We start from the raw sequence: 27564 nt of genomic DNA, 5'->3' as shown, positions 1-27564 counted from the left end.
CTGGATCTCCGTCCAAGACGCCCTACAGCGTGCTCTGCTTCTTGCAGGCGTCCCTTTCGAACAAGCCACCAGGGGGGACTCGGGAGCGAAGAAAACAAGGATGGCTAGCGGAGTCGGGAACATCCATTGAAGAGCAATCGGGACCCTGTGAAAAAACCCCTTTGTGTTAGCAATTTTGGATGTCTGTCACCATGATCTCTGCAACCGTACTTATAAGATAGAGGGCTGTCAAGTCCCTGATAGCTGTAGGTCACAGCGCCAACAACTATACTGCCAATAGCCCAGAACATCTGCAGCATCTGGGTGCAGGGGGCTCGGAGCTGGATAGGCACAATCTCGCTACAGTATGCCGGCGCATTGGCAATAAAGATGCCCCAGGGAATGCCCTCGAGAATCTGGGCCGCGAAGATGACGGGCATTGATTCTGCATAGTAAAAGGCGAAGATGAAGACATTCAAGAGCATCAGGCCAGTCAAGGTTGCATAGCGGTATCCCAACCAACTCGTGAGAGAGCCAGCGAGGCAGACGCCAACAAGCGCACCGAGCTGCCCAGACACAGAGAGTGCGGACTGCCACCTGGTGGCAACGACATTGTTCAACGGGTTGTCATCGACAGGGTCGCCGTACTTTGCCCTGAAAGCACCTAGAGCGAGGAAGTTGTTGCAGAGAAAGACATCGTACGACTCCATGATCTAAAGACACCGGTGTTAGTACATGTGGCTGCGAGTCATGGTTCACACGAGTTCCAAAGTTTCAAGGGGGAACAGAGAAGCCAACGGAAACAAAGCACTTAAAAGCTTACAATTGTGAAAGACATAACAAACGCCCAGAAGGAAGCCATGGGATACGCTCGAACGGCCTCGAGCACGGTCATATTATGCTCTGCATTCTCTGCTTCGATGGCATCCGCCTTGTAATCGGCGATCTTTGCATTCTCATCGAGTTTGTAGTCCGCCTTCTCATCGTGATCATGGTCCACCTTTTCGTCAATATTTTTATCGCCAACGTTCTCTACCTGCACCTCCTTGTCAACCTCTGGAGTGCCGCCATGCGCTTTGGACTCCGGCATTTTGGGGTCGATGGGGTCACTCATGTTGAACTGGCATTCGCTGGTGTTATTTAGGCATGAACAGCATGTATACACGAGAAGTAGCCTTGCAGACGAAGAAGAAGAGGATGTTACAAGGCAAGAGAAAAGCAGACAGAAGAAACGTCAGTGCCTGGAAAGGCTGCCTCCATCCTGTTTATATTGTCGTATATCTTTACTTGTAGTGTTGAACGAGATCGGGCAAGGGGGGGAAGACGGGCCGAGCGCATAACATGCGGGTTAGGTCACACCGAGCTGGGTCTCTCATCCAAGAATGAGGAATGGTAAGCGTGGGGAAACGGGCACTTTGCAGCAACGGCGTAGATAGAAGCAGGCACCCCATTTCCGACCCAATAGGCGATGATCAGCCTAGATTATCTTGTCTTGCGACCCAATGAACAGCCTGGGCTATAATGGTAGACACACACCACGAGATACAAGCTGCTTGTCCTAGAAGCGAGCCAATGCCGAGCCCAGCTATGCTCCCCCCTGGACCCACGAAGGAACAAGCTCATCATCTTGGAGTCAACCCCGCATTGTGCTAGCGTTCCGGCTTCCGCTGCTCGCAAGCTCTCGAATATGGGGTAATTCACGCTAGTTTATTCAGTACGCCGGATTGCACGCTTCAATTGTTCACGTCAGAATCATATTGAGCCCTTTTGAAACAAGGCTTGAACATAAACGGAGTTGATATCGGTCAAGCTCGTTGTCCATGGAAATGGTGATACGGACAAGGGCCATACTGTAGCCTCCATGCCTACCTATGTAATGAACTTGTTGCTTGGCCGGCTAAATAGCTTGCTGCCAACCTGGTACCACCAATATGACGGGATAAAGATATTGGAGTAATAGACGCTAGCCAATCTTTCTTACACCTGATTTCTTTCGGTTTGGGTGCTCCGCTACTAAGGTATTGGATTAGCCTAGAGCACTATGCGTAGGCCGAATGACCAGACATTTCCCCGAACCACACCAGCCCAAAATGAACTCTTGCGATCTTCGACATTCGCTTGGAACAACCTAATGTGTACAGTCTGCTGACTTCGCAGTTTTAATTTGCTCTTCTGGTAAGTATTTGAATAAGTCATTAACATAAGAAATGCAGAGCAGTGTGTACAAGGCCACCGTATTTGACAATTGTTCTTTTGCACTAGTCACTGGAGTTGGCCGATCACGTTCACTTAACTTCAGTACTTGCAAATTTCTAAGATATAGAAATCTTGCTGCTACCCAATGTGCCATGTGCCTCGTGCATCTTGCGTGGTGGTTACCAGGTCTTGGGTGGCGAAGTAGCATTGGTTGCAACCTATGGATGGCCGAATGTGACTGGGATCGTCCGGCTACGTTAAAGGATTGCAGGGGAGAATTTAGCCGTAGAGACCTGTAGCCCTTACACGGGGACATACTAAAAGAGGTAGCGGTTTAACTTGTGATTTGGAAGAGTCAAAAGCTCAGGCTGGGGTTAAGGCACAGATTCCTATTAAAGATTAGGAGACAGTAAGGTGGTACCACTCTGATTAGGGGTATAGAGCTACCTACGTGGGCATTGATAGAAACTAGCTAGTAGTGAGAAGAAGAAGTATTGATAGCCAGCAGTAAGCCAAAATCAGCCATTAGCTTCACTGCAGCTAGGTCGTTTACTCCCAGTGCAAGTGGCTCTGTTGAGTATACGCTTATATCGATGGACACATTCCGTCACGTCCTCATTTCCATTACTCAATGTATGTCTTTCGAGACATGTTCACGGACCCTAGTCTGTCGTTATTCTTCCGCTACGCCTCTGGAACATAATGAATCATACCCACCTGGCCCGTAAGTATACCATTGAAAGCCATATGAGTGAACATCCTTGCAGGAATCTCGCACTTCTTCTATCAAGCTGTCTCCAGAGCAATAAACCCTTTTGCCATTAAACATAAATAATGCTGCTTCCAGGGCCATGCCTACGACAGTAAAGTCATCAATATACTCATTTAAATACCAGATACCATTGTCTTTAATGAAAAAGGGTAAACCCATATGACCACTTAATAATGAGTAATATTTATAGATTAAAGAATAATATATTCTCTTCCATTACTCTAGAATCCTGTTTTTCTAAAGGCAAAAAGAAGTTATCCCAAGTAACCCCAGTGCTGTTGTTAAGTGCACATTCCTTGGTTATGATTGTCTGCAAGTAGCTTGCAAGTAACCCAAGTAGCTTCTTAGCAGACATGGCAGCTAGATCAGACATGGAAAAGAGATTGAAGATAGAGATCGCACGGGTAATAGCATTGGATATCTCACTGCCACTACACGAAAGCGATGTCTTGATACAAATGGAAGCCATGAGTGTTACTGTCGCATTCCACATCGGCTGCAGTATCTCTGACCAGCCGTAAAACACATCAGACATGGAACAGAGGTTAAACACAAGATCTATAATCTTCATGGAGTGTTCGATAGCGCTAGTAATGCATTCCCGAATTTGCGATAGCATTACCGCCGATTCTCCATCCCCGTCGCCGGTGGCAGTTTTACAGGTGGCCAGGGGGTGACACAGAAAGTCTCGCAGTGACAGCGTACACGCGTTGTGATAAGCAAGCTCCAAGAAAGCCTTTTGCCGCTGAAGCCATGTTGGGAGACTTCTTGGTTCATTTTCAATGGCCAGGATCTCAGCCTTGAAATAGCTACTAAAGGGGCATGGAAGATTGAAGTTTTCGGCCAGCTGCTTGTGCCAGGACTCCAAGGTCTTTATGGTGGATAAAGCCCGAAGTACGTGCTGCTTTAAAGTGTCCGATGACATGTCGCCATTGCCATCACCAGAATGGTTAGCGGCAGTGTTGGCCATGACATTCGCCAAATGAATCAAGCGGTTCGAGTATGCGCAAAGGATCAACTGATCCGCGCCAGTGAAAACATGTCGAGCAAGATCCTCTACCGCTGGAATGGGACATGTGACGAGCCCCTTTTGGATGGCGGCAGGCATGTCAAGCTGCAGTGAGCATCTAGAGTCGAGGTAGAAGAGCATCCACCACAGATGCATGCGCTCTAGCCTCATCGGCTCGGAGAGATGTGTGGGTGGCACTCGATGGAGTTTCGCGGCGTAGGCTTTCCGAACAGTGATGCCAACCAGATTGTAAGCATCGCGGTATGCTTGGCCGTTGATAAGGTAGAGAACCAGAAGCACATGGCATTGGAGCGATTCCAAGCTGTGATGCGGGTCGTCTCGCAAGCGGCTGCGGCTGGAACAGAAGTACTCAAAGCCGGGCCAAGCTGCGGTGGCAGTTTTTGACGATGAATCGCTGTCGGCACAAGGCTGTTGCTGCAAGCCCAGCATACGTTGGTTAACTCCAGTTTGATGAGTGTGTTGGATACCCAGAGCAATCATGGCATCGACAAACGCGCCTTTCACTGAGCTATCATGAGAGATGATTGGTGCTAACGATGTTGCCGTGACTTCGGCTAATGCCTTTTCTCCTATAATTGGGAAGAGGGGATGACAGTCGTGTCTGAAACACCGCATGTAGTAGCTGCGTTGTCTTTCTGATAGCAGGCTCGTATTGATGGAGCATTCGTCGCTGGGGAGCTCAGGAGATGGGAGTTGTAGAAACGGAGAGTCTAGCGCAGTAGGGGAAGAAGTAGGTAGCGATGATTGCCAGCAAGCGTGCAAGAATTTCTGGATCTCAGGAGCCAGCTGCGGAGCTGCATCATTATCGTGGATTCTTGGGGTTGCCGCTGTCGCCCTCGTCATCAATGATATGTCGGAATCTGCATGTTGGTTCGAGGACGACCATTGCGAAGCGGCCAGGAATGGAGAAGGTGGGATAACAACTCCGTCTCCCGAGCTGTTATCTGGCATTACAATATCTTGTTCTAGCCATCGGTACCCGTCGTCTTTCATGATGTTAGGCCGTGATGAGGATCGGGAATGCAACTGAGGCGTAGTTATGCAGCTCTTCCCGGTCCGCGAGCAATACTGGCAAGGTCTTTGTTCGCCGCATTTAATGCGATGTTTACGGCAGTTATCGCAAGCTCTGGCCGTCCTTGATCGCCTGGTATGAGGGTTAGAATCAAGAGTGCCACTGGAAGTGACGTTGGCATCTGAATTATCATTTCGAATTTTATTGCTGGGGGTCCCTAGCGTAGTAGAAGTAGCTGGGATCTGGTTACGGGCTGATGAGCGTCTTGCGGAGAATTTCAGGAACATGTTCAAGGCAGTCCTGGTTTTCACGCAGCAGCAAGCAGATATATGCCGCAATTGTGCTATCCGATGAAAATAGGGCTAGTATGCCGAATACATGTCCTAAACTTCAATCTGCTCTAGTTATGGGTAGGTAGGATTCACGATAGGAAGACGAACGTCATATTCATCGATTGGTAATCAGGAACGAGTCACGTGATGCTTCAAGGCACGATAGCACTCAAAGAAGAAGACCGCCATTACTGAATGGAGGAAAGGGACATGTTTAGGCAACTTTTTAAGCTGCTCCTTTGCTTCGAGCCCGTGTGGCCCTGCGTTGTCTCTGCGTATGGGTTGGACTAGTAGTTGTTGTCTACCTCCACTACTGAAAGCCATAGCCTCGTTGTACATGTACACTGCTTCACTGGGCATAAAATACATGTATTATCAGTATCAATGTTCTTGGTGTTTCTTAATATTCGTAGAAGATGGCAAGTAGACAATTATTCAGACGGTCAACAATTTCCATATTGGCTGCAGTCCTAGTTGATACAAGCTTGTAATAACTCCAGTGCCCAACCCCAGTTGTTAACAAACCCACTCTCACAAAGAACTCCCACTCATATCTTTGCACACGCCCCAAATACAAGCAATCTCTGCTCTAGTGGCAACTTTTGTTGTCGCGGCTCCGAAATAGTACCCTCCTTAGCTACACCAAACACCATTTGTGCAGTCAACGCCCAATTGGACGGTATATTCCACGCCTTCTTTACCTCGTCGTCAATAAGCGGGTTGTAGTGCTGCAGATTCGCTCCCATTCCCAACGCCTCAAGGCCAACCCACATGTAGTACTGGTGCATTCCATTGCTTTGTTGCGCCCACTCGTCCGTTTTGTCTTTATAGATATCTGGGGCATTCTCTCCCATTCTTTTGATGCACGACAGGTCGTCCCAGAATAGAATCGTTCCGTAGGCATCAGAATAACCAGCAATGCGATCTTTGGTACCGCCGTTCCAGCGGTCCTGCCCAATCTTTGCTAGTAAAGCATCGGCTGTGATAGACCAGAGCTTTTGGTGATCTTCGCCAATGAGGATTGTCAGCCGCGTTGATTGGCTATTGAATGCAGAGGGGGTTGTAAGTAGTGCGCTCTCGGCTAGCTTGATGAGTGTCTCCTCGGGAACTGTTGTCTTTGAGTCGAGGGCTCGTATGCTGCGACGATTCTGGGTTGCCTCAGAAAAGCACATTGTAACGATCGGAGACTTCATGCTGACAATGAGCTGGAAAAAAGAGTGCTCGGTGACAAAAGAGATATTAATGCTTCTCGAATAAGCCTGTTTCTCGATTATAAGGCGCTTTGTACTCCTAAAAGCAGCTCTCATGTCAAGACGTCTTGCTGCGGTTTTATTATCTGCGGATTCAAGACCCTTCCGGGTAGCACACGGCTCGGACTGATGCAAAGTTGCCGTATTTGGACAGAGACCTCCGATTCCTAGGTCAATGTCCCGAAACAAGGCGGGCCAATCCGAGGACATCCGAGTAAGAAATTACCAAATGCAGTAATCAACTTAGCGGCTAACGCCAACCAACGCCAATGACACACATGCGTATTCCTGTTTCGGTTGTTATGGGAGATTCAAAGTCTGGGCTTGTAGCTGCCTTCAATTGAAGCCGTTTAGAACTGTCACTGAAGCTTCTCCGGATTTTATAAGACAGATTAGCTGCCCAGCAAAGTATCACGCCTCTCGTGTTTTATTAACATATCACTGTCTTTCTGTCTAGGATGGGGTCTGTTCGACACACTGACAATCTCGTCTTTGACGATAACTACCATCTCAAGTTTGGTCCAGGCGATCCCGACAACCCATATAACTATTCGTTCTCACGGAAATGCTACATCACTGCCATCGCCATTTCTCTCGTCATGAATGCAACTTTTGCCTCCTCGGCGCCCTCTGGGTCTTTCCAGGGCATCAGCGACGACCTCAATGTCTCGGTGGAGGTGATCGGCTTAGTTACCACTCTCTTCCTTCTAGGCTACTGCGCCGGTCCGCTCTTCTGGGCCCCCTTATCAGAGTTCTACGGCCGTCGCAACATCTTTTGTATTTCTTTCACCCTTTACTTTGCATTCGGCTTTCTCTGCGCCTTTACTCCTACATTTGCGGGGCTTCTGGTCGGCCGCTTCCTCACTGGAACAGCAGCCAGTGCCGCGCTGACGAATGCGCCTGGCGTTCTCGCTGATATATGGAATCCCGTACAGCGTGGCAACGCAATGATCCTCTTTGCTACAATGACTTTTGTCGGCCCTGCACTTGGCCCAATAGTTAGCGGATTCCTGCAACTGACCAAAACCTGGCGATGGACGTTCTACGTGTTGATTTGGATGGCTGCCCCCACAATATTGCTACTCTATACCATCCCTGAGACGCTTCCCGCGATGGCTCTGCGCGGAAAGGCTCGGCTTCTACGGAAGACGACTCGTAGAGAAGATATAAAGGCACCTGTCGAGAGCATAGATCGCTCGCTGGCTGCCATCTTCAGGCGCGATCTCACTAGGCCTTGGAGATTGCTACTGGACCCAATTAGCTTCTTCGTCGCGGTCTACTACTCAATTGTCTATACGCTACTCTACATGCTCTTTAGCATATATCCTATTGTGTTCCAGCAAAAGCGCGGGTGGAACGCTGGTGATGGCGAATTGCCATTGCTGGGCGTAGTGATCGGGGCCTGCCTCGGCGGCATCGCCCTATTCATTCATAGCACGCGAATTCAACGCGGTGGCTGTGATCAGAAGAAGACGTCCCATGTCCCAGAGGATCGCCTACCTGGCGCCATAGTCGGTGGTATCATGTTTGTTGTGACAATATTCTGGTTTGGTTGGACGGCAGAGTACAACTCTGAACACTGGGCTGTGCCAACAGTGGCGGGCACTTTTCTCGCCATGTCCATCCTCCTCATCTTTGTCGTCTTTATCAACTACATTGTTGACACATACACAGCATATGCTGCGTCTGCGCTGGCGGCAAACACGGTCTTGCGTTCCGCCTGTGCGGCTGCGTCTCCATTGTTCACAGACTACATGTTTAATGCACTTGGTGTGGGCGGTGCTGCGTCACTTATCGGGGCTGTTGGTGTATTACTGATGCCGATGCCGTTTATATTCTACAGATACGGCGCCGCTATACGATCGAAGTCGAAGTTTGCCGTCAAGGACGAACCGTCACGACCTTCTGTACCTTTGGACCTGGTACTTGAACGTGGAGTCGGCGGATGAGAAAAAAGAAATCACATACATTAAACTTGAAAAGCATGCTGTATGTTACCAAACTTGTATTAAATATTGAAAGGTAAACTAATTGACCACAGTTTACTCTCACCTGTTAACTTCCAATGCGAATACCCTGCTTCTACGCTAGAGTGGTACCACTACTTACCCATACCACTAATACTCGGAATCTGACCCTGACTATAATACGCTTTCAACAAATCATTACGACATTCGTGATGCCCAGCCTGCATAAGCCCTCAGGAGCAGTTCTGACGTACAATACGGTATTCAAATCGTCCTTCCTTGCCGACGATAGTGTAGCATAGTACGTAGATAAAATATACAATTGATCGGACCACCGGCCTCTCCATAGCGGCTGCCAAGGTAATTGAATAGTAGTTTATTAATAGCAATGGAATAAAGGTCCAAATAACACACATACTCCTCTAAATATCTGATATCCATAATAGTCCTCAGCTAGGTAATTAATATATCTATAACTAGAAAGAGTATTCCCACTCCTTGGAAGGGTCGGCGGCAGCAACTAACCAGTTCGGAGTGATTGATTGCACGGTTGAATTAGTCCGGAACCCAGGAACTACTGTTTTTTTACACTTTGGCTTTGCGAGTTTCCTGTCGTTCTTCGGCCCAGATGACAAGCGATCTTTGATCCAGTCCATCCAAACGTGCTGACTTGCTTGGATCAGCGGAAAGTGATTCATTTGACCAAAACTCATGAAATGCAGTTCTTCATTGTCATATGACTTCTCAGATAGCTTGCACGTTTCGTCGACCACTTCCTCGATTAACTCCGATGGGATTGTTGAGTCTATCTCCCCTACTAGTACCAGAAGAGGCCCTGCGAATTTTCTGCCTCCAATATTCGTCCTGTTCGTGAACTCTTGCACGATCGGGTCTTCTGGCCAATCGAGGCGGGCAAGCTCATCAAGCGTCAAGTTACCATTCTGCAGTAGAGCGCTTTGCACATAGGTGTCGGTCGCCAAGCAACCCTGGACTTTCTCAACGCCGTTCTTCCAGACATCATAGCTCGCGGCTGTTAGACCGCTATAGTTGTATGCAGGATAAACCGCAGTGACACCCTCGATGAGCTTGTTCTGAATACTGACTAACACGGCGTATGAAGGCGAGAGCGCACCCGCGGCGAGTTGAGCGAGCGCAGCTTTCAACCATGTAATTGAGCGGAGGCCGGGTGCGATTGCAAGCGTGCCTTTGTAACCAGGAACAGGATGTTTGGCCTGGCGCTCGGCATAAGCCCATGAAACGGCTCCGCCCTGGGAATGACCAGCAACAACGAAGGGACCATTAGCTGCCAAGCTCTCAGGGAACGCGGATCGTGCGGCGATGACGGCGTTTGCCAAATCGTTGGCTTGCGCAGGAGAAGCAATGTATTGATGTGGGATAGGAGTTCCATCTGGGAGCGAACCGATACCCAGTCCGACGTAATCTGGCGCAATCACAGCAATTCCCTGCATTGCAAGGGCAAAAGGCACCATGAACTCATATTGCAAAGTGCGGTAGTTTGACGGTGCACATGGCGCAAAGTTGCCAGATGTGCCATGCGCCCATGCCACTGCAGAGAATCCGGAGCGAGCGGGCTTCATATACGGCCAAAGAATGTAAGCAGACGTGGGTTGGATTGTCCCGTTGAGGTCAGTTGACGTGTAGATAATTCGCGACATGCTCAAGCTGGAGGGAACGAGATAGTTGGACAAATCTGTGGCATGCTCGACAGCGAGGATCGTTCCGGGAGCGAGATTTCTCGAGAAGTTTGAGGGGACCTTGTAAAAGGTACGATCAGGATCAGCAAATTGTGAACGCTCGAACGTGACAGCCGTTTGCGCAAGACCTTGGCAAAAGGCATCACAAGTATCGACCGAGTCTGCTGCTAGAGCAGGCTGGAAAGATTGCGCAATCGCGCATAGAGCGAGCAATAGCTTCATTTTGCGTAATCCGGCGATAGAGAAGGGAGGTGAGCTACGTGGTGCTCTATGATGGCCATCTTTTAGTCCTTGGTTGGGATCCAATCTGCTGTATTTATAACAAGAAGTTGAACAGAGCGGATGAGCGTATAATTTTGCTACATACGACAGTTGTAAGCAAATGACAAATAAAGAGGACAACTAACGATCGTAACTTGACGAGTTTGAAGTTACGTCCTAAGCCTTTCATTGCAATTAACTCTTATTATAGGTGGTCCTGAGAAGCTATAGCTCTTGGTATTGATTTGGATGGCGTATGGGGAGCGTATAAGAACAGCTTATGCGAGCGACTCCCATATGGCGTATTCTAAGCGTATTCGGGGCGTATCAATGCAGGCCAAATCAGGGAACAGCTACATGTAGCCTGCCTTGTTTGTGTGGATCATCTGGCTGTGCTGTGTATGCATAAGAGGCCTGCCCCGACTTTTCAATCACAGAACTAAGGTCTTTATTTAACTATTTCATTCATCTGTATATACACAGATTTATTTCGAACGGGCTACGGACTGTTGGACACACTTTCTAGGTCTACATGGCTGCTGCTTGTAATAATGTTCAGTGGCTGATACTGTTGCTCCGCTGCCGGAGACTAGGGTTCCTCAGAAACGCTGCTTTCTTGGCAGGGCGCCACAGCTGCCTGATGGATTGAAAAACAGCGCATGCTGCCTCAGTGGTATTAAAGGCTACAGATGACAATTACGTGCGCAAGAATCGCAGCAATGGTTAGAATACTTGCCAAGGCGGATTTCCCATTGTTCTATTTACTTCTAGTCTGCACTTTAAAAACAACATAGCCTTAGTGACCAGTTTTTAGTGGTGGATATGCCTAGGTACGTAGCGGTCAAGTACCTAGTTACCTATAGTTTAAATATGTAGTTGGGGCAGCGATTAGTCTATAGTGGGATTTGCCGTATATATTCTAGCATGAATTTCTATAAGAAAGTATTTTATCATTGGATTTGTCCTATTGATGATCTTTTTCAGCCGAGAGATCTGGCTCATTATCAGACGAACAGCAGGCGGAAACGTTGTATCCGAGCGACTTTGCAAAGTGAGCATGAGGATTGAATACCTTGCTGTACCAGGGCATGGAATTGATCCTACAACCTTTCAAACTGGAAGGTTGCTGTAGGGAATCACCCTATGTTAGAACAGGAGTTTCCTTGCTAAAGCGCTTTGGGAAAAGCTAAAGCCATACGAGGAAGTTGGTGAATGTTTGCAAGGTATAATCGATCCTTCGAGCTCCATCAAAAAAGTTCAATGGGAAGTCTTTTGTCGGATCTGTCTCATTTATCTATGAGTAGTAAATGTTAGAAGGAACGACGTCAGGATGTTCGGTTATTAGAGTGTAACTTCATTTACCAGTATATCTGTTCTCGCACCACAGTGGTCCAACTTAGTTCTGAAGTTATCACAATACACATTCATCCCATTCTTCTGTTCATTACAACAGTTGAGGAGCGAAATATAAATATTCCAAGCTGAAGTCTCGAACAATTCTTTCTCAGACCAAATCGAAATACTATCGCCCGCTGATATAACTTTTAGTAACCCAAGTTTAGGCTTCAGCTAAACCAACTGGTATATCTCGGCACATTTTACAACAAGCTGCAGCCATGCTCGCCTCTAGTCTTCTTCTCGGCGCATCGGCATACTTTGGTGGGCGAGATTGGTGTGGCACTCAAACCAATTCGCCAGAATTTCTTTCCTCAGTAGCTGCTTTGCAGGCTTTGGAACAGACTGCCGATGCTGTTGATGCTCGTCAAAGCGGTGCTACGGCTAATATTACGATACCGGTTTATATGACTGCGTTTGTCAACACAACAAACTCACAAGATATCTTGAGCGACAATGATTTGAAAGCTCAGTTCGACGTTCTTGTCGAAAGCTACGCGCCCCTCGGTATTACTTTTACACTCAAGAACACGACTCGAATTGTTAATGACGACTACGCAATGGGATTTGATTACTATAACTTCAACGGAATCAAGGCTGAGACTAAACAAGGTGGCTATGACACACTCAACTTATATTATGTTACCAATATGGATCCCACAGAATGGGGTTGGGGATCATGCACCTTGCCTACCAGTAACATAACTAGTGACTCGCTTTGGGCTCGTCTCGATGGATGCACGCTGGTGTCTTACACGGTTCCAGGAGGAACCAACGACGGGACAACCTACAAGGGACAGATCGCGGTCCATGAAGTCGGACATTGGCTTTCTCTTCTACATACCTTCGATGGTCTCAGCTGCGATGGACCTGGCGATTATATTGCAGATACTCCGCAAGAGTCTGCCAGTACATTGAATGTCTGCCCTGTTGGGCGTGATTCCTGCCCGGATGAGCCCGGCTTAGATCCGATTCAGAACTTCATGGACTACTCGGGCGAGGGCTGGTGAGTGAAGTTCTTATAGATGTTGATTTCAAAGAGTGATCTTGCTTACGCTGCTAGCACAGCTGGTCTGAATTTACTCCCGGCCAAGGGGTTCGCATGGCTAACTGTTGGTGGACCATGCGATACCCGTATTCCTCCGTGTAAGGAAGCAGTGGAAAGGGATACGTTGCATGGATCTGCCACAGCGTTGCGAGAAATATATCCCAGTAGCTCTTGCAACACATACAGCTGTCATCAACAGCAGATGACATCAATGGCGAATTAGCCAGTAGAGAAAGAAAACGGTGTAGGCTCGAAAGTTTAGTGTTCATAATTGACATAATTGCTTTCAAGCTGTTAACGCAACTTAGATGTTGCTTTTATCTCTTGTACGAATATTAGTATATGTTGGATACCTGTAGTTAGGATTAGCTTGTTATTCTACACAAGTCGAACTGTCTTATAATACGATGAACAGCACATGTACATTCATTTCTTCAAGAAGTGTCAAGAAGAATATTAAACGGAACAGTAATTTGACAGGACAGGATACTGTAATAGAATCGGTACTCGAACGCTCTCGCTGTGCTATCGTCTCCATGGTCGTAACCTTCGCCACCTGTGTACTCTCCTAGATCAAACCAGCAGAGAGTACGTGGGTATCTTTTTTCGAGAATCTCAAGATCAGTAATGCGCCCGCACATGTACGCCGCTCTCTCTAACCCAATTCGCACTTGCACCTGCGCCGCCTGTCATCACTATAAGAGACTACAACATTAGTTGATTAAAAAGCCGAAGCCTAGTGTTTGCTCGGCGTTAACTCTATAACCCGTAAACAGCGATGCTGCAACCAGGTTTCTAGTTTCAGCATTACTCCTGTAAACGACCCATTTTTCTAGTGCAGCTTATTAACAAGAACAGGCGGCTATACATAAAACAGTATTGATCTGTATGCTATTGTTTATACATTTCTTTCAGATTATTTGGCAAAAGTTTCAATTCAATCATGGTATCTAGTAAACTAAAGCATCGGAGCAGCTGTAGCTAGACTATCAGTTTTTATTGCTAGCGCGTGTTGCGCGGGTGGCATCAAGCCATGGCCTTCAAGTTCGTCAAGAAGGGGGCTGGAGCATGATTGGCACCGTATAGGTTGGCGCTCTCCTGCTGTAGTCTAGCGGATGAGTACAACAAGCAAATCGATGCCCAGGTGCTCGATATTTGCGACCCGCATCAATTGTCGGAGTTAGCGAACCAAATTCCGGCCAAAAGTTTGATACATTGTTTGTTGAAGCGGGCACTATGAATCGGGTTTCAATACAGACAATTGCTCAGGTTGCTACGGTTGACTTCTTGAACGTCATGATGACCAATACGTTGAGTCCCGTGTGTGATTGATGGCTTAGATAAACTTATGTCGCCCAGTGGTCTAGATGTAATCATGTTGTCAGGAGGGAAGCACCACGAGCAACTTATGGTGTCTGAGGTGTATCGAGGTTCTAAAGCGGCACTTATATTGTAATGAAATGTTTTGCCAATTTACAAGACCCTAAGCGATTGCTGGCGCTGATGGCTTTAGGAGGAGTCAAGGCCGAGTTGCGTGGTCCCGATAGCCGTTCCACTACTGAAGAGACCAATCCCAAGCTAGTAAACGTGCGTATTTTGAAGCAAGAACGACTAGGTCTGGAATATCTCGACAAACGAACTGCTCGGTCTACTTCGGAGATAGAAAACGATTCCTGCCTAGTTTTCATGGGCATAAACACGTAGCTTTTGCTCTTAGTTCTATAAATTGCATCGAGCCCGCCTGTTATGCTGGGTAGACATAGTAGTACATCCTCAGTCGCTCTTATTACTGTATGTCCTGGTTTCCATTACGATTTGCCTCCATACGGGTTGCTTCTCGCCGGGCCTTTGAACAATAATCAAGAAACATGCTTGATATCCCAATAATCGCTCTCGAGGAGCATTTCTTCTCGGCCACCATTGTCAAAACCAACAAGGAAGCAAGCAAGCTGTATTCCAACTTTCCTAACCACTTGAACGATAAACTCGCAAATATAGGTGAGAGACGCATTCAAGACCTAGACAAGGGCAAAGTTTCTCTACAAATTCTTTCCCATGCCCCTGGAGACTTTGCTAGAGACGAGTGTGCGTTGGCCAACGATGAGCTCGCAGCAGCTGTTCGGAAAAATCCTGGTCGGCTAGCAGGCTTCGCTATGCTTCCGATGAGCGACCCAATTGCAGCAAGTCAAGAGTTGGAGCGCTGTGTGACAGATTTGGGCTTTGTGGGTGCTTTGGTCGAAAACCATGTAAATGGCGTGTTTTTCGACGATGAGCGATTCTGGTGCGTCTTCGAAAAAGCAGAGCAGCTAGACGTTCCGATATACATCCATCCAACATTTGCCAGTGATTCCATGTTGGAGCGCTACAGAGGCAACTACAGCGACTCCGTAGCTCTGGCGATGAGTGCCTTTGGTTGGGGTTGGCACACCGAGACGGGCCATCACATCCTTCGGCTTTTCGCTAGCGGAATGTTTGATCGATTCCCTAAGATCAAGATTGTAATTGGCCACATGGGAGAGATGTTGCCTTATCAGCTAAGTCGAGTTTTTATCGCGACTGCTAGATGGGAGGGGAGACAGCGAAGCTTCAAAGAAGTTTGGGATAACAACATATGGATCACGACGAGCGGTATGTTTTCGCTGCCCTCACTTGGCTGTCTGCTTCAAGTGACCTCGATGGAGCGGGTGTTATATAGCGTCGACTACCCATTCTCAATGAATGAGACTGGCTTACAGTTCTTGGAGGATGTTCAAAGGAGCGGCTTGCTCACTGGAGTAAACTTGGAAAAGTTTGCATACAAGAACGCAGAGACTCTGCTAAAAGTTAGAGCAGTCACATGAAGCGATAGTAGAAGACTATATCAATTAAATTCTCGTTCTTTTACGCAACGTATCAGCTTGACATGCCTAATTCTGTGATCATACGCTGATCCGTATTTTCCGCTGACCCTGCACCGTCCCAATAGCGCAACAATAAAGCGTAAGCAAAATCAAGTGCTGCCAGCCCAAAAACGTAGGAACGCTTCCTTCTTATTGCCAGGCGGCGGTAAAGGGTCTGGATTCCGATCTCTCTCGTCTAACGGCAGACCATCATTTCCCACGTCCGTAACGGCATTTTGTTGCTTGCCCAGAAAGTAGTTGGTCTGAAAGAAAGCCGCTACAAGAGGGATAAAAGCCAATGCTAGTGCCACTGTAATGCAGTAATACAGGGCATGGCGATAAGCTGTAATAGCGCCTTGTCGGATGGGGTCGTCAAAGTCATATGCAGTGCGCAGAGAACGCATATCGCCGAATAGCTTTTTCACAGTTGCTTCAGAGGTACCGGCAGGCAGATATTCTCGGAGCTGCTTGGGCATCTGATTGGACCAAATGACGGCGACGATAGCAGAACCAATAGCACTGCCAATCTTTGACCACAGAGAAAGCAACGACACGGCGAGAGCAACATCTTGGTGAGGGACGGAAGCTTGAGAGGCCACTCGAGATCCTACAACAGACATCGAGCCACCAATACCAACAAGAATGCTCGACATGACAAGCGCGCCCGTACTGATAGCTGCAACACGCCCATCCAACATGATGCCGATGCCGATGATCTTGATGCCAAGACCCACAATCTGAATCAATTTATAGCGATGGGTCCAGCGCTGGGCCAGGCCAACAAACGGGCCAGTAATGCACAGTGCCAATGTCAAGGTGTTGCCGTAATAGACCCAATCTTGGTAGCTCCATGGCTTTGCGACATAGACGTATGAACTCCAGTAGAGACTGCGAATGTTTCCGGCCACTAGAGACAGATGGTTAGTAGGATTGTCCAGTACATACCACCCTAATAGATCCACTCACGCATGTAAAAGGAATCGATGATAATTGCCATTATAAATGTCTTGTTGAAGACAAGTCGACGCGGTGCACTAGGAACACGAGCAAACTTCATCTCAAAGACAACATATGCAATCAGAAAAAGACCACCCAGAATCATCATGGCGATGAGTGATTGGTTGCGCCACCCATGTTCAGCATAAGTCTTGAGCGAAAATGGTAGTAGGAGTAGTGACCACCCAAAGCCAAGAAGAATCAGACCAAATGCATCAATTTCTTCGAGATTTGTCCTCAATGAATGAGTCCACTGTTGCTTGGTGTCGGCGGCCACAGGGGTGGTAACGGTATTGATGGCTTTCTCCTGATCCTCTTGGTCCGCGCTGCTATTGACAGTGCGGCGTGCAGCGTTGCTGGACGCGATATTGGCAATTCCCTTTTTCTTAGCCATCCGATCAAGCCAAATCAGCGCTGCAACCGCAGGGCCCAGGGCAACCGGCATGATTATGGCGAACATGCCATATCCCCAACGCCATTGATCACGCTTCTCCAACGCGTTGACAATCTTGCCTGAAAACCAAGTATTGATGATAAACGGGGTAGAGAGCATAGAGCTGGCAAAGCCGCGCCACTCAAGGGGCGTTAAATCAGCAACAATAATATCATTGGTGAGATCAATGCCGGAACCACCAATTGCAACAAAAACCTCTCCAACAACATAAGCGGAAACTGTCTTGGATGTGGCGGCGATTATATAGCCAATGATATAAAATCCGAGTATTAAAAGATATGTGTATGGACGGGACGTAATATCAGAGATTTTTGCAATAAAGGGTTTAGAAACGGCGCTTATGATGCTGGTAGCAATTGACAGGGTGGCCAAGACAGAGCTGTGCTGTTTGAAGTAAGATGAGGCATCGACGCTGTAGTAAGATGTCGTAGATGAATCGAGCGAGTAAGCCCAGGCACAGATAAGAACGGAAGCTCCCACAAGCCAGAATAATTTTCGATTTGACTTGGTCTCTCGATATACAGCTTCCATGCGGGTGACGCCCTTGGACTGGATAATATCGCCAACATTGGCTCCAGGTTTGAGGACATCACTTGCACAGTCCGCTTCCGGGACACGAGCGCTGATTGGGGAAATCTTATCCTCTGTAGACATGATACGGATATTGAGACCTGAAACAACAATAGAGTATGTTAAAATAAATGAAAAGCAATGGGAAAGGATTTTCTTTTAGTGCTACCTTATCCTACTGTACACCTACGGACTTTTGGCATTACGGACTTTCACCTTTGGTTAATGTGGAACAAGCAGGGATTGCTATAGTTTATCCTGAATAGCGTTCGACACTAGGCCCAGTATTTTTATCTGATTAGATTGATATACCTGCTATCATTTGCCTAACTTTGAACCAGTCGCATGACCTTATATGGAGCACAGAGTAGTAGTGTTGCTAGGCAAGAAAAATTTTCTTCGGGTTGGATCCGGAGTGCATGTTTAGCCTATCCGGGCTTGAAAGCATGGAATTTATATGCCAATCCAGGTATAATTCGAAGTATGTGGTTGCCTGGGAACTCACTTAGACCTACAAGGGCAATTTGGTGAAATACGAGGTCTTACAGATTCTTGTGATTTGCTCATATTTGGTCGGTGTCGGATCTAATTTTGCCAATGATACACATCGCTAATCCCAATACCGGTATTTCAATCAATCTCTGGTCTAAAGCTAGTACATTCCTGCAAGCTCGACACTAATCCCATTCTTATATAATAAGCTTATTACCCAAATGACCCATTTCTTCTCAGTGATGCAGCCTCCATCCCTACGATTGGATTGTTCAGATCTGATAAAGGCTTAGAAAGTTAACAGTATCTGTACTTCGGGAATCTCGCACATGACACAATGGAGGCTCTAGATACACGCTACCAAGAGTATTGGCGTCTATGACATTTCCGTATCTCATCACTGTTGTTTTCTATCCAAGGCATTATTATGTGTCCACAGATCTCAAAGCGATGGACCAGAGCACGTAGGAGCCTGATTATGAATCGACAGGGAAAAAGATAAGAGATATTGCCAAGGTCTGCGAAGAACAATAGGGAAGTCTCGGATGATCAGCACACAGCTCCCAATTTCGTACACCACAATGACACTAGTGTCTACTATCCAAGTGGTAAAATGGTGTTTATGCTTTTAGTTTATGTGTGAATTTTCATATCGCGGTTCCTGTTTTTCTCCGCAAACCTTAATGGTATTAGAACATCACTGTGTGTCTGGGGTTACACAGAGTAATCTTGATAAAGAGGAATTGACAGTCTTAGAAAGTATTATAATAGAGAGAAAACTATTAATAAAGTAAAAGGGAGACATGTCTATTAAGAGTTGCAAAGTAGTATCAGTGTGATATAGTGTATAGATAGATTAATATATTAGTGGCCCTTCTAGCGCATTTATCTCTGCAGATGGTTAATAGAATCTACAAAGAATATGACAATAACTAATATGCGAAAACTTGTGGATTGTTATTAGACATGTTGCTATTCTATCCTTTTAGCTTGCTATAACACCGGCCTCGGGATCGCTTCACAGCATTATTAAACTTTTACTACCACTGTTATAAAGTCTTGCTAAATATAATTCATGTGCGGACTTGGTAATTGCCGCGCGGCTCGCATTTGTCCCTTCTTTTGGACTTAGCGTCGCTTTGCTTAACACTACCACTTACAGCATCTGACTTCCGCAATGCGTTGTTTGTAATTGGAAAAGAAAAAGTAGCAAAGACTACCAACTCCGCTATTTGTCTTCGGGAGGTCGGAGTTTATCTGTGAAGTTTCTCCTATAGTTGCGGATTTGAATTGCGTCAGTGGAATAGATATATACTAATCAATCTTAACAGCCTTAGTATATATTGGACGACTGAGCAACTCTAAATCGCTCAGACAACTTCAGTTATTACATCTCAACCATCATACCACACCGTTATCTTTTGCACACGTTCAATATATATTGCCAAGAAATGTGGTCAAAGGTCTTGCTCTATGCCTGCTTGCATTTCACGGCTGGTGTACTGGGTCATGGCGTGAAGCCCGATCTAAGCACAACAGTCACCAATGTGCCCCTGCCAGCTAAAGACGTACAAAGTACTGTTGAATTTCGAAATGGCCAGACCGGCTTAGATGGTATGAGAGTGTTTCCATCTAATGACACGACTGTTGATTGGTGGTATTTTGATGTTGTTTCCTGGGACCATAGGAGCGAAATCGTTGTAACTTTCTACACCGCGGGCGCTTCCTTCAATGGAGGCGCGACACCTAACAAAGTTCTTATTACATACACCTTTGAGAACGGTACAGACCTAAATATCCAGCTCCAAGCAGAGGATGTCAGGATCAGAACCATTGGTGACGGGAGTTCTGGGGAATACCGGGGCATAGGTGATTGGGTTGGATCCTCGGATATGTCCCAGTATGTGATTCGATTAGATTCACCAAGTAACGGTATCTTTGGAGAAATTATTCTAAACAGGGTAAGTCAAAGCAACCAAAGATTGCAACGCTGGTTTCCTTACTTTTCTAATTAAAATGCTCACAGGTTGCCCCACCGCATCTGCCTTGCACTGATGATCTAAGCCCCGGAGGCGATTTGCTGTTAGCACCAGGGGTAGGTTGGGTAAACGTCATGCCTGACGCGAATTCAACTGTCTACTTCAATTGGTCTGGAACCGCCGTTGAGTTCTCCGGCACCGGATACCATGATAAGGTCAGTTCACTTCTAATTGCCAGGCGGACAGTTCTCTAACTAACTGATTGCCCCCTATTAGAACTGGGGAAACGTGCCTCTGGGTTCCACTTTCAGCAGCTGGTACTGGGGCCATGGCCGAGCAGGACCCTACTCTGTTGTTTGGTTTGACTTTCTTGCGGTCGACGGCACCGAGTACACAAGTAGCTACGTCGCCCGCAACGGCAGAATCCTGAACGCGGCTTGCGAGGGCATCAAGGTTCGTCCGTTTGGAGCCAACTCAACTTATCCACCAACACCCACCACTGGATCGCCTAGCGGCTACGATATTGAGCTGTTGGTCGGCAATGAGATTACTCATGCTAAGGTTATTGTCACACATGAGTTCTTGAATGACCCGAACCTGATTCAACGGTGGATAGGGAGTTTTGAAATCCTAGGGTACAAAGGTGCTGCATTGTTCGAACAATTTGCTATTCTTCATTAGTAGTCTGTTTACAGGAAATTGTGATGAATATATTAAGCTGGGTGGCTTGATTATTGCCGCTGGAAGACTAGACGTGTAGGCTGTATTTGCTAAACATTGAAACGTTTTGATACAAAATAATACTGCTTTGAATGGAAGATTTTGGACTTGGAATTTTACACCACTTCTTGTAGATATCAAAACTTGGTATTATTTACGAAAATATTTACTACTTTGGCTTAGGCTGCCAAAAGTCCTCGACTGGGAACAGTGTTTCCAGCTTGAACTAGATCATGTACATCGCGGCCCGATTACTCCAATAACTGAACTACATTGTAAATCACGCAGTTAAGATCCACAAGACTCCAATACTAAGCGGTCCGCACAAGGCAGCAGCTGCCCTTCAACCTAGAATCTCAAAGACAATCTACTTAACAAAAAACAGTCCTTTGATGCATCCCAAAGTGAACTGAAACTGGTTTTATACAGGGAAAGTAGGCCTGTATTTTCCATGCACCTCAGTCGCTTCCAAGCGCTTATGATTTAGAAAAAGCAAAAACAAATCACTATGTAAAGCTTTTGTTTTGAATAATCAGTGATCTCCTTCAATATACCCCTTTTGAAGACAAGAGGGAGAGAGAAAATAGATCAAACAAGTACATAAATTTATTTTACTTCCACTACGCGGATGACTTTGGTCATGTCTCCAGAAGAAGGTACGTACATCATCAAGACACCTAAATTAGGGACCACGGGTTCTCATGGTAAAGATGAAAGAAAGTCCGTACTGTTTCCCAATTTTCGCCCTTTTGGATATGGCCTTGTAAGCCATCCACCCAGTGATGGCTTGGGCCCGCCCTCTCTGAGCCTAGAACCTCGCGAGGATGCTTCGGGTCAGTCATACGCTCACTGACATGGATTCGGCGATGAGCAGAGACATCATGAAGTCACCCTCGGCATGAAATTCTCCAGTTTATCATCCATGGCGCTCAGCTGCTGTTGGCCAGAAGCCCAAGCAGAAGAACCCTGCCCGGAAAGCGAACTATTGTTTTGGTAGCAGGGGACCAGGGGATATAGCCTTGCTGACGACGGCCAACTTCTGCCCCACGGGTGTCGCGACCTTGTTCTTAGACTATGTTGCAAATGATTTACATTTTAATTTTTGCTTGATTTCCACGTCTGCTAAGCCGGTTACGGCGTCCTTGAGATCGCCTAGCTGATGTGCATTGACCTTTCCACGCTCGTTCTTCTCCATACTCTCGAGTGCTGTCATGACCTCGCAAAAGAAAATGGTTTGCATTTAAAATTCTACAGACATATTCTTTCACCAGATGTTGTAAAAGATCTGCCAGTATTGGGCTTTGGGGTCGCACACGGTGCGAAATATTGACAGCGGTCTAGAGCTCCTTGACCTGATCCCACACCTTCTCGATGTGCTATCTTACCGCTTTCAATAATGCTCCCTGAATGTCTTTCACTTACTAACCTACAATAGAGTTAGCGCCTGATAGACTCGCTTGTGGTTGGTGAACTGATTGGTGCGTATCTAATGACATTTATAACACCCAGGTCCTTCATTAGCTCCTCGCTCACCTTTCGGTTGATGGCAATCTCAAGATTCAATCCATTTGTATCTGCTCCATCAGAGTACTTATACGGGTAATCTTTCTGCTCAGTCCCGGGCACAGCGCTTTTGAGGAGCTCGGGCTTGTTGTTGAGCAAAAGAAGATCCTGGCCAAGTTCTCCTACCTTGCTGCGCTCAAGTTAGGTTTTGTGGAACTTTCACGAGACTCAAAGATCCCTACTGTTGCTCTACAACTCAAAATACAGACACCAATATCCTGGGTGCTCAAGATATGTTGATCAATTTGAGCACTGTTTCTGTTGGCCCATCTAATATGTCCACGACGCATAATCTTTCAACCTGCAAAATCTTTTTTCTCTTACTATTGCTCTGATCTCTGAATTCTAGGTAGTGGAATAACTAAAAAGGTTTACTGATACTGATATATTAACGGAATAGAAGAGTAGCAAATTGTTGTATGGATCAAAATTGAACTTCCAAGAAATTGAAGCTGTCCACAACTATCTGATGATTTCTTAGGGTAGAAAGAGCTGGATTTATTTGTTCTTGCTTGAACCATAGTGTACAACTATAATTGCACAGCAGCTATGGAAGAACCTTTGCACTATCAATTCCAACTCAATACAATATAATAAGCCAGTTGATATAATACTGCTCAGTGAGGTGTACAGCCGTCAGAAATCTAGTTAGGGGCTGGGAGATTGCCCTCGCATTGAAAGTCGACATTGCAGTACGAGCAGGAATAACCAAGACTACTGCTGCCGCAAGGATTAAATGGCCCGTGACTATATCCGTCATAGTCTACTCCTTCATAAGAAAGATGGCATCCTACCATAGCAATGCCGTTCATTGAAGGTGTCCACTATTCTGTCGTAAGCGGTACATTCCGTGGTCAAAGTCCTACGATACAGGGACGAATTTAACTAAACTCACAATAATAGACTCGGCAGTATGAAGATAATGTTGGTCGATTGTATGCTTCGCTACCGAGTTGAAGGCGCTGCCATCGCTGCTGAAGGTTCCACCGGAAATATGGACTCCTCCTTGGTAGTAGAGCTCGAAGCCCTCATCGCCATAGGCTTCGCCGGCGATACCACTGAAAACGTCCTGGTCTTCCCAGGTATAGCCAACAAGAGTGCATACATTAGCCATGCTAACGCCAGCATAGGCAAGCAAAGCGGTAGTGGCAATGGTAAAGCTGTTATATATATTAGCTTGGAAGGTTTTGTATCAAGTCATCAAACTTACCGCATCTTGATGTTGATTTCAGCGGTGTTTTTTGACAGAGGCCAAGGCAAGTATTAGCAATGGAGTAGACAAAAAATGTAGATGTGTTTGTGTAGAGATGGAAAGCAAGAATGAACCAAGGTAGTTCTCTCTGGCCTCTTTATACTTTTCAGGAGAATAGTACACCTCACTCGCAGCAAGTAATTATGCCCAATATCCCAACTTCATACTATTGCAAGGGTTGTAGGTCTATCAAAACTTGAGATTCGCTCGGAGTCTGTGCGAATACGCCCAACATGTACGTGAATACGCTTTGTGTTGAAGGAATATGGAATACGCTTATTGCTCAAGCGCGCTTACAACTTGCACTAGGCCACCACCCCAATCCCGGATCTGGCGTTAGGAAAAGAAAAGAATTAGACTATGCTATAAGGCTAAGCTTATTTCACACTTTGTATTGTCTGTTTGGAGAGGATGTAAGGTTACATCAAGCTATTAACCCTATATAATTGCTATAGACTGGGATATTGTAGTATGTAGGATTATTTATGCTTGTGCTTAATTAGCTTTCAGGCTTATTTCAGTGCATTTGAATTAACATCTGGTTTTACGTAAATTAGCATCCACTCGTTGATATCAGTTGATTTTTGTAATTTTAGCACATCCTAATATAGTATTTGGAATTCGAGCTTGAAAATTATACACTTTCGCTATGTTAGGTAGGCATCGATGTTCCAAGGAATCTCCTGGTATCCTGCTAATCCTATGTCTACTAGTGGCAAGTCTGCCAAGAGTTGCTTTCCCGTATCATTATATACTATACCATTGCCAATATTCTCTACATTAGGTATAAATGGGCCAAAGAGCTGGTCATCCAATAAGATCGAGGAAGTATCCTCGGCTGCTGTTGTTCCAGTAAATAAAACCCCCAGATCCGGATTTGTGAAACTCGCCAGATAGTCGGCTTGAGTGAATTGGGTATCCGAAGGCTGCTGTTTCTTAGAGCTTGATGGTTCTTTAGATCTTCTATGGGCTGCTTCTTCTGTGTAATCTTCCACAGTTCGGCTTGGAGAGCCCGGCACATCCTCCGCGGTCATTTTGGGTCCACGTCGTGCCCACAGCTTTCTCAGCATTCCGCTATATTTACAACAGACGTGGAAGTTGATGGATGCAACCGAATCAAGAGCAGTGGCGAATCCTTGTACTAAAGTAGCAACCTCTCTCTTCTGCTCGTCTCCGGAATATGCACCAGAAAATACCGCCTTGTAAAGGAAGACAGCCGCATAGATTCCATAACTTGATGAGTATTAGGGCACGATTACAGAACAAACACGGAGTTGTATCAAGTTTGACATCACTTACAGATAGTAGCGAGACGGCAGAAAACGCATCTCATCGTTAGGGTTGAGCTCATTCATAATCTTCAGAATCTTAATAGCAGCAAAGATCGCATCGTAGATCCATCGACAGTCGGGTGAAGCCATGAGGCCCTTGGGGAATGGCTGGTTTTGTGCCTCATGGCGAAGCTCCTTTTTATCTGTCGCAGCTCTTCGTGTCCGTGACAACCTTGTAAGAACAGCCTGGAAGGAAAATGCGTTGATGTAAAGACACAGGTATTCATACATCAACATTACACAATTGTTTGCACGCCGTGTTACTAACAAGGGGTTCCATGTATCATACCACACTGTTGCCGCCTTTTGAAAGTCTTCCAAATAGCGACTGTAGTCTCCGGCAAAAACTAACGTTAGAGTTCGTTCACGGGAAGAATAAAGAAGGTCTTGGACATTGTGAAGAATCTGGGTTAGTTCAAGTGTAGAATGCAATACGTTTGCGTAATCGACCCCTTCACTGTTTGGTAAATGCTGAAGGCTTGGAAAGTCCTTGGCAGTGAAATTGGACGAAAGGGAGGGTCCACGAGACCAGAAGGACTGACCGAGGCGGACGGATATCTGCCGATCTGCAATATAAATATCTATAGGAGACATTTTTAGTAAATCACCTCAACGCATTTTATATACGTGTAGACTTACGAGTCCAAATTAGCCTTTCTTGGTCAGTGCCATGCTTCTCTTCGCGAATATTATCCTTCCGAAAGGCTGCGAGGTCTAGACGAAGAAGATAGGCATGTCTTATCGCCATGCCAATCATTGTCCATGCAGTTCTGCCTTCTGCAAACAGGCTGTCCGGTTCACCAGTACTAGCATGGTTTAATTGAACATGGGGGAGCCATTCGGCCAACAAGAGAAGACCACGGACGGTCTGAGGACTTTGCGTCCAGGGCTGTGCTAATAACACATCTAATAATAGCCGCTGTGTATGCTCCCAGCAGTGACGATGAGTTACTGTATACTCTGGCTCATCTCTTGATGCTATAGTTAAAATAATGGTCAGAAGGAGATAATCGGCGCTGTTGAAACATTCGGTGCCAGAGATTAACAATAGCGAACTTGGAACAATTGGACAATATGGATGATATCTTCGCGAAAATCTAGAAAATGATTAGCAATTACAACGATTCTACAAGAAATAAAGCGGATTGCAAACATTTCTAGGAGATCTGCTACGAGACCCAGCCCTAAGAGTCCTCGCTGAACTAGTTCATAATGTTCAAGTTTCGTGTTCGAAGCAGGCTGGTTTGGCTGTGCCTGAACGTTTCGTCCAGAAGGGTGGGTATTATTTCGGGAAGTGTTCACTGGATCATGAATCGGTGATGTGCCTGCAGAAGGAGAAGATGGCGGCTTATCCTGGCGCGTCTCCCCAGATCGTGCGAGAATTTGTAAAGCATCAGCCGGATTTCTGAGCTCGGAACATAATTCTTCCTCTGAATCGTCGATGGGCGCATCAGGAGAGTCGCAATCTGATTCTATAGATGGTTGTTGAGGAAGTAGGATGGGCTGAGTCTGAAACTCAACGTTGTGGTGATGGCCTTGATGCGTCTTGGATCCGACTTTGGGTCCTCGGTATTGGCGGAAGGCTCTGCCACGAAGGGAAGAAGCTAGGACACATTTGCTTCCAGAACGATAACAGGAGAAGCAAGGGGGTGCCTTTGGTTCTCCAATGCTGTCCCTGGTCCATATCAGCTCGTGTCCAGCTTGAACAAGGTAAGATGACTCACAAATCGCATCTTGTCTTACGGCTCCGGCATCTCTGGCAAGCGCGGTATGACCTTTTCCCAGTACTGGAAGTCATCTCGTACGATTCGGAAGGCCAATAATATCTGTGAAGTTCCTACTCAACGGCTGTGGGAATAACAAGACTGTACCAGACCTAGAAAAGTTACGGAATGAAAAGAGCAGAAGACCCGAACGTGTAAAGGTGCCACGAACGTTACAAGTACTGTCGGTTGTGGACGGCTACGCTGCCCAAGTAAGTTAGATGCCAAGGTACATGCAGTGCTATCCCCGCACTCTGAAGACCAACAGAAATGCGAGTAGTGTGCCGCCCAAAGCCGATGTGGAGCAGCCAATAGACTTGTTCAAATTTACAGAACGTTTTTTTAGCTTCACCTCATGACTCGGGAATGCCTGTTCAGATCACTTCCAGTTTGAGACAGACGGGTCGGACTGGAATCCAGGCTCCATGAACTTTCATCTCCAAAGTAGCATAGACATGAGATTTTAGTTGATGTCGCTCATCATTGTCTCTATCGCAACTTCATTTCAATTTACCTGCTCTCAAATATGAACAATGTTGAGAGTAGCAGAAATAGTATCATCGGAATTTAAAAATTTAGAAGGCTATTGTCACAAAAATAATACAAAA

At 46.3% G+C, this 27564-nt stretch overlaps 11 protein-coding genes across 11 annotated transcripts; 4 read left to right on the top strand and 7 right to left on the bottom strand.

Annotated features, from left to right (window-relative positions):
• Positions 1 to 22: 22 nt before the first annotated feature.
• Positions 23 to 1093, bottom strand: TrAtP1_010616 (uncharacterized protein; the record flags this gene model as incomplete). The annotated part of the gene is made up of 3 exons (XM_066114787.1): positions 23 to 145; positions 255 to 692; positions 803 to 1093. 3 exons carry the CDS (start codon positions 1091 to 1093, stop codon positions 23 to 25), a joined length of 852 nt encoding a protein of 283 aa, XP_065970884.1.
• A 1987-nt stretch (positions 1094 to 3080) lies between these two features.
• On the bottom strand, positions 3081 to 5384 carry TrAtP1_010615 (uncharacterized protein). The gene has a single exon (XM_066114786.1). It carries the CDS (start codon positions 5274 to 5276, stop codon positions 3132 to 3134), a length of 2145 nt encoding a protein of 714 aa, XP_065970883.1. The 5' UTR covers positions 5277 to 5384; the 3' UTR covers positions 3081 to 3131.
• A 397-nt stretch (positions 5385 to 5781) lies between these two features.
• TrAtP1_010614 (uncharacterized protein) lies at positions 5782 to 6602 on the bottom strand. Its single transcript, XM_014092088.2, has one exon. The coding sequence runs from the start codon at positions 6512 to 6514 to the stop codon at positions 5870 to 5872; it is 645 nt and encodes a 214-aa protein (XP_013947563.2). The 5' UTR covers positions 6515 to 6602; the 3' UTR covers positions 5782 to 5869.
• A 427-nt stretch (positions 6603 to 7029) lies between these two features.
• Positions 7030 to 8520, top strand: TrAtP1_010613 (uncharacterized protein; the record flags this gene model as incomplete). The annotated part of the gene is made up of 1 exon (XM_014092087.1): positions 7030 to 8520. The coding sequence occupies one exon, from the start codon at positions 7030 to 7032 to the stop codon at positions 8518 to 8520; it is 1491 nt and encodes a 496-aa protein (XP_013947562.1).
• Positions 8521 to 9014: 494 nt separating this feature from the next.
• Positions 9015 to 10475, bottom strand: TrAtP1_010612 (uncharacterized protein; the record flags this gene model as incomplete). Its single annotated transcript, XM_014092086.1, has 1 exon — positions 9015 to 10475. One exon carries the CDS (start codon positions 10473 to 10475, stop codon positions 9015 to 9017), a length of 1461 nt encoding a protein of 486 aa, XP_013947561.1.
• A 1655-nt stretch (positions 10476 to 12130) lies between these two features.
• On the top strand, positions 12131 to 12919 carry TrAtP1_010611 (uncharacterized protein; the record flags this gene model as incomplete). The annotated part of the gene is made up of 1 exon (XM_014092085.2): positions 12131 to 12919. The coding sequence occupies one exon, from the start codon at positions 12131 to 12133 to the stop codon at positions 12917 to 12919; it is 789 nt and encodes a 262-aa protein (XP_013947560.2).
• A 1809-nt stretch (positions 12920 to 14728) lies between these two features.
• TrAtP1_010610 (uncharacterized protein) lies at positions 14729 to 15818 on the top strand. The gene is made up of 2 exons (XM_066114785.1): positions 14729 to 14955; positions 15073 to 15818. The coding sequence occupies exons 1-2, from the start codon at positions 14826 to 14828 to the stop codon at positions 15795 to 15797; spliced, it is 855 nt and encodes a 284-aa protein (XP_065970882.1). The 5' UTR covers positions 14729 to 14825; the 3' UTR covers positions 15798 to 15818.
• An 87-nt stretch (positions 15819 to 15905) lies between these two features.
• Positions 15906 to 17940, bottom strand: TrAtP1_010609 (uncharacterized protein; the record flags this gene model as incomplete). Its single annotated transcript, XM_066114784.1, has 2 exons — positions 15906 to 16743; positions 16803 to 17940. The coding sequence occupies 2 exons, from the start codon at positions 17938 to 17940 to the stop codon at positions 15947 to 15949; spliced, it is 1935 nt and encodes a 644-aa protein (XP_065970881.1). The 3' UTR covers positions 15906 to 15946.
• Positions 17941 to 19799: 1859 nt separating this feature from the next.
• TrAtP1_010608 (uncharacterized protein) lies at positions 19800 to 21008 on the top strand (the record flags this gene model as incomplete). The annotated part of the gene is made up of 3 exons (XM_014092082.2): positions 19800 to 20309; positions 20375 to 20542; positions 20604 to 21008. The coding sequence occupies 3 exons, from the start codon at positions 19800 to 19802 to the stop codon at positions 21006 to 21008; spliced, it is 1083 nt and encodes a 360-aa protein (XP_013947557.2).
• Positions 21009 to 23472: 2464 nt separating this feature from the next.
• TrAtP1_010607 (uncharacterized protein) lies at positions 23473 to 23724 on the bottom strand (the record flags this gene model as incomplete). Its single annotated transcript, XM_014092081.2, has 1 exon — positions 23473 to 23724. One exon carries the CDS (start codon positions 23722 to 23724, stop codon positions 23473 to 23475), a length of 252 nt encoding a protein of 83 aa, XP_013947556.2.
• Positions 23725 to 24509: 785 nt separating this feature from the next.
• TrAtP1_010606 (uncharacterized protein) lies at positions 24510 to 27106 on the bottom strand (the record flags this gene model as incomplete). Its single annotated transcript, XM_066114783.1, has 5 exons — positions 26918 to 27106; positions 26347 to 26868; positions 25833 to 26290; positions 25162 to 25774; positions 24510 to 25095 (listed from the first exon to the last, which is right to left on the bottom strand). The coding sequence occupies exons 1-5, from the start codon at positions 26989 to 26991 to the stop codon at positions 24510 to 24512; spliced, it is 2253 nt and encodes a 750-aa protein (XP_065970880.1). The 5' UTR covers positions 26992 to 27106.
• Between the last annotated feature and the right edge of the window lie 458 nt (positions 27107 to 27564).

The sequence above is a fragment of the Trichoderma atroviride genome, chromosome 6 (assembly GCF_020647795.1).
Source record: "Trichoderma atroviride chromosome 6, complete sequence".
Taxonomy (NCBI): domain Eukaryota; kingdom Fungi; phylum Ascomycota; class Sordariomycetes; order Hypocreales; family Hypocreaceae; genus Trichoderma; species Trichoderma atroviride.
Note: the sequence above shows the minus strand (reverse complement) of the source record. Positions and strands in the feature narration are given on the sequence as shown.

What these genes read in the sequence shown, in the direction of transcription:
- TrAtP1_010614 (XM_014092088.2), bottom strand. Translation starts at nt 6,514, where the DNA reads ATGAAGTCTCCGATCGTTACAATGTGCTTTTCTGAGGCAACCCAGAAT.
- TrAtP1_010615 (XM_066114786.1), bottom strand. Translation starts at nt 5,276, where the DNA reads ATGTTCCTGAAATTCTCCGCAAGACGCTCATCAGCCCGTAACCAGATC.
- TrAtP1_010610 (XM_066114785.1), top strand. Translation starts at nt 14,826, where the DNA reads ATGCTTGATATCCCAATAATCGCTCTCGAGGAGCATTTCTTCTCGGCC. An exon ending in CGATAAACTCGCAAATATAG is followed by an intron (nt 14,956 to 15,072) that starts GTGAGAGACGCA and finishes AGCTCGCAGCAG; the next exon opens with CTGTTCGGAAAAATCCTGGT.